General features: G+C 36.8%; 1 protein-coding gene across 4 annotated transcripts; it reads left to right on the forward strand.

The window, feature by feature from the left end:
- Positions 1–320: 320 nt before the first annotated feature.
- LOC127787977 (probable histone H2B.3) lies at positions 321–2360 on the forward strand. 4 transcript variants are annotated; one of them, XM_052316094.1, is made up of 4 exons: positions 321–858; positions 1202–1317; positions 1491–1916; positions 2037–2358. In XM_052316094.1, the coding sequence occupies exon 1, from the start codon at positions 410–412 to the stop codon at positions 833–835; it is 426 nt and encodes a 141-aa protein (XP_052172054.1). In that variant the 5' UTR covers positions 321–409; the 3' UTR covers positions 836–858; positions 1202–1317; positions 1491–1916; positions 2037–2358. The 4 variants fall into 4 exon arrangements, with proteins under 4 accessions (XP_052172054.1, XP_052172053.1, XP_052172052.1 ...); XM_052316093.1 differs by having other exon boundaries at positions 1491–1559; positions 1655–2358; XM_052316092.1 differs by having other exon boundaries at positions 1491–1559; positions 1766–2352.
- The last annotated feature ends 2166 nt before the right edge of the window (positions 2361–4526 follow it).

Below are 4526 nucleotides of genomic sequence, written 5' to 3' on the forward strand. Positions count from 1 at the left end.
GAACATTTATTTAATAGGAAACAGAAACATGGAAACGAACATTTTTTTAATAAAATAAACATAAATAGAGTCTAAAATAAGAATAAGAACCGTTTTAAAAATGTTTTAAAAATGAGAAAATGACTCCTATAATGTATTTCATAGATCTACAGTTCCCCATCTCCCGTTTTATGCCCTGGGACCTCTCTTAGATCTTACTGTTCAAATAGACCGTTCCCGACACCTCAAGGATCCAAGGGACAAGAAACGTGACACTTCAGCGATCCACGTGAAACCACAATCGTCCAATCAGAGCCTAACAATCTACAGTATATAATTTCTCCCACACTCCCTTAATTCTCCTCCACCGTCCTCCTCTTTCTCTCTCTCGCACATTCGGAAGGTCTTCCGTTATCTGATTTTCCCGTCAATGGCGCCGAAGCCCGAGAAGAAGCCGGCGGAGAAGAAGCCGTCAACGGCGGAGAAAGCGCCTGCGTCGGCGGAGAAGAAGCCCAAGGCCGAGAAGAAGATATCGAAAGAAGGCGGAGTCGACAAGAAGAAGAAGAAGATCAAGAAGGGCAGCGAGACGTACAAGATATACATTTTCAAGGTGTTGAAGCAGGTTCACCCGGACATTGGGATATCGAGCAAGGCCATGGGGATCATGAACAGTTTCATCAACGACATCTTCGAGAAGCTCGCTCAGGAAGCCTCGCGGCTCGCCAGGTACAACAAGAAGCCCACCATCACCTCCAGAGAGATTCAGACCGCCGTCCGGCTTGTCTTGCCTGGAGAGCTCGCCAAGCACGCCGTTTCCGAGGGCACCAAAGCCGTCACCAAATTTACGAGCTCTTGAATGCATTGATTTCACGGAAAGGGGTGAGCCACGGATCCGCCGGACATGTTAGTCTTTCGATCCCTATGGTTCGATGAGTTTTGCTGATGATTTTGGGGCTTTGTTGAGATACGGCTGTAATATGAATAAATCTCAAAATGAAGCTGTTTTATTCCATCATTTTCGAAAGTGCTTGATACTTTGAATCCTGGATCGTGGGGTTTTCATCGGTTTGATTTAAGTTTCCTTCATCCTGATCTGGTTTTGTTTATTATTTATTCGAAATTACAAATTATAGACTTAATTCCAGTCTAATCTGTTTCTTGTTCCTTTCCTTGTCTTCTCCGCGCGTTCACTGGTTTTGTACATTCCAATCTACCAATGTAGCTGAGAAAACTTCAACCATTGTATCATAGAATTTTGGTGAATGTCTGAGGAAACACTGCAGTATCAGAGGCTAGCCGTAGGAGATTTCAACTCACTGGCATCGACTCCATGAGGATGTAAGATATGGACAATCAAATTCTTATCGTTTTCAACTGCAAATCCTCTGTAATTGTTTCCGAAGAGATAAATCTGTTTCAGAATTGTCGTTTTTACTTAAAACGGATGAAATGCGTACAACCAGTCCATCGTCTTCCTATCTTCAGTAATCATTTTATTCTTCTTCATGCAGTCAGTTATCTGCAAGCCCAAATAATGAAGTTGAATGTGAAAGAATTGAATTGTTCAAGTCATGGAGAAGGTAACTATCCTCTATTTCAAAAAAATTAATCTTGATTTGATAGTGGAGATCCCAAGTTTCTTCCCAAATGCTTGCTTTATCTGAAATCGATATAGATTCCTAGGGGGACAGTAGTGTTGGGTATCCAAAATTCAATGGTGGCTGTCCAAAGCTGATAAAAAATTCAACATGGTGACTGCAAGAATTCTAACATGGTGGTTATGTAGAAATTCAACACGGTGGCTGTGCAAAATTCAAAGTTGCAGTCACGGGAGCCACCAATTTTCTGTCTATAAAACCAAAAGCAATTGGGAGAAAGCAATGTGGAAGGTAAAGAGAAAAACAGGAAGTTGCAGAGAGGAAAAACGAAAAACAACGGTGAGCATGAAAATTCTGAGCAGCTTGTGTAGCTATTGGTTACTGCTTGATATCTCTGCATTTCATGGTCTCGAATTTAGGATAGAAACTTCACAACTCATTATTCTTTAAATTCAACAGTTAAGATCGAGATTTGACAGTCCATATGGGAGGAATTGTGTCTGAATAGTGGTGGTTTTTGGTGACCTTGTTTTTGAGTAGTATTCCAAGAAACTTTATTCTTGAGAGTTGTAATTGAGTTAATTGTTTTGTTGCTCTTGAGATTTTTTTTTTTTTTTTTGTGTGCCAAGAATTATTGAATTCTTGAGAATTTTGTGTGTCTCTAGTGTTATCTAGAAAAAAAAGATTGTACCAATTATTTATTGATAGTGGAAGTTTTTGGTGGATTCTAATATCGTGATTTTTACTCTTTATATTGAAGGGATTTTTTGTGTAAAACTTTGGTGTCCTTGTGATTAAATGATTGTTGCATTTATTTTAGATTACTCCATATCTATTTGATTTAACTTTTATTAAGTTCTCACAAGAGAGAATTATTGTATTTCGCTGTGATTATTTGATTTGATGTGTTTTTCTCCCAACAAGTGGTATCAGAGCTTGGTTAGTTGTCTTGTAATTTGAATAATGGATGTTAATTCAAGAAGAATGATCAACCTAAATTATTCTAATTATGCCATATGAAAAGAAAAAATGAAAGATCTTCATTATGTGAAATGTTACCATACTCTTGTATTTGGGGTTAACAAACTTGCAGATAAAATTGGTGAAGATTGGACTTTGCTTCATAGGTAGGTGTGTAAGTATATAAGACAATGAGTTGATGATAATGTGCTAAACCATATTTGTGGGGAGACACATGTATAGACTTTATGGAGTAAGCTCAAGCAATTATATGCTTGAAAGACTGAAAATAACAAGCTTTTCTTTATAAAACAAAGGATGGCTTTGTGGTATTGAGATGGAATTCCTTTGACAGAGCATTTAAATGTTTTTCAAGGTATTATTAATCAGTTGGCTCCAATGGGTATTACATTTGAAGACAGTGGCTCCTTGGTACTTTGCTATACTTTTAGGAAACATTTAGGACATCATTGTTTAATTCAGCTTCGAATGGTGTGATCTCCATGGACTTGTCAAAGAGTAATGTCTTGAACTAAGAGATGAGAAGAAAGACAAAAGAGAGTTCTTTGCAATTAGATGCTTTAGTTGCTAAAAAATAGGAGATAGTCCAAATCGGGGTTCTAAGAACGAGGCAAAAGTCGAGGCAAGTCAAACAAATTTGTCAATGTCGAGTGTTATAACTGTGGTAGAAAGGGACATATTAAGAAACATTGTCGATTGTTGAAAAGAGACAACAAAAGTGACAAAAGGTAAAGAAAAGAAGAAAGATGACAAAGCTGATGGTAATTGAGTAGTTACTATTGCAGGTGATTTCTACCTTGTCTATGATATTGATGTTAATTTAGTTTATCATAATATCTGTTGAATAGTTGATAGTGGTGCTACTATTCATGTTACATCTCGTATAGATTTCTTCGCATCTTACACAACCGGTAATTATGGAGTTGTAAATATGGGAAATGATGGTTTGACAAAAGTTGTGAGCATTGGGAATGTGTGTTTGGAGATCAACAATGGTATGAGATTAATTTTTAGAGATGTAAAACATGTTCCTGGCATGCAATTGAATTTGATCTCTATTGGTTGACTCAATGACAATGGGTATTATAATACATTTGGTGGTAGTAAATGGAGACTCAGTAAATGTTTTATGACAGTAGCGAGAGGTGAAAAATAGTCATCATCATTATACTTGTTGCAGGCAAAACTCTCCAAAGACATAATTAATGCAGTGGAAAATGACAATATAGTTGAACTATGGCATAAAAGGCTCGGTCATATGAGTGAAAAGGGAATAAAATTGTTCTAAGAAGAATTTCCTATTTGGGATGAAGAGTATAGAATTGAAAAGGTGTGCTCATTATATGGTAGGGAAGCAAACCAGAGTTAACTTTAAGAATCGCCTTTCTTCACAAGTGACAAGTAAAATTGACTTGGTCCACTTCGATTTGTGCGGTCCTATGAAGATGAGGACAATCGAATGTGCTATCTACTTTGTGACCTTGATTGACGATCATTCAAGAAAAATGTAGTTCTGTACCTTGAGGTTAAAAGATCAAGTGTTGGATGTGTTCAAGTAGTTTCAGACTTTAGTTAGAGAAAGATTGAAAAAAAATTAAAATGTATTTGAATTGACAATGGAAGTGAATATTTAGAATCTTTTGATGAGTATTGCAAAAAATAGGGCATTTGACATCATAAAACACCACCCAAAACCCCTCAGTTGAATGGTGTGATTGAAAGAATGAATATGACATTACTCGAAAGAGTTCGATGCTTACTTTTGCATATAAGGCTGTTGAATTATTTTTGGGGTGAAGCATTGAATACAATTGTTTATTTGTTGAATCTATCACCATGTGTTCCATTAGACTTGGAAGTGCCAAATAAAGTTTGGATAGGTAAGGATGTCTTGTATGATCATCTGTGTGTGTTTGGATATAAGGCATTCGTTCATATTCCCAAAGATGAAAAGTCTAAACTTAATGT

Source organism: Diospyros lotus, chromosome 13 (genome assembly GCF_014633365.1).
Source record: "Diospyros lotus cultivar Yz01 chromosome 13, ASM1463336v1, whole genome shotgun sequence".
Taxonomy (NCBI): domain Eukaryota; kingdom Viridiplantae; phylum Streptophyta; class Magnoliopsida; order Ericales; family Ebenaceae; genus Diospyros; species Diospyros lotus.

Bases quoted from the DNA above. Each gene is read 5' to 3' on its own strand.
- LOC127787977 (XM_052316090.1), top strand. From the start codon at position 410: ATGGCGCCGAAGCCCGAGAAGAAGCCGGCGGAGAAGAAGCCGTCAACG.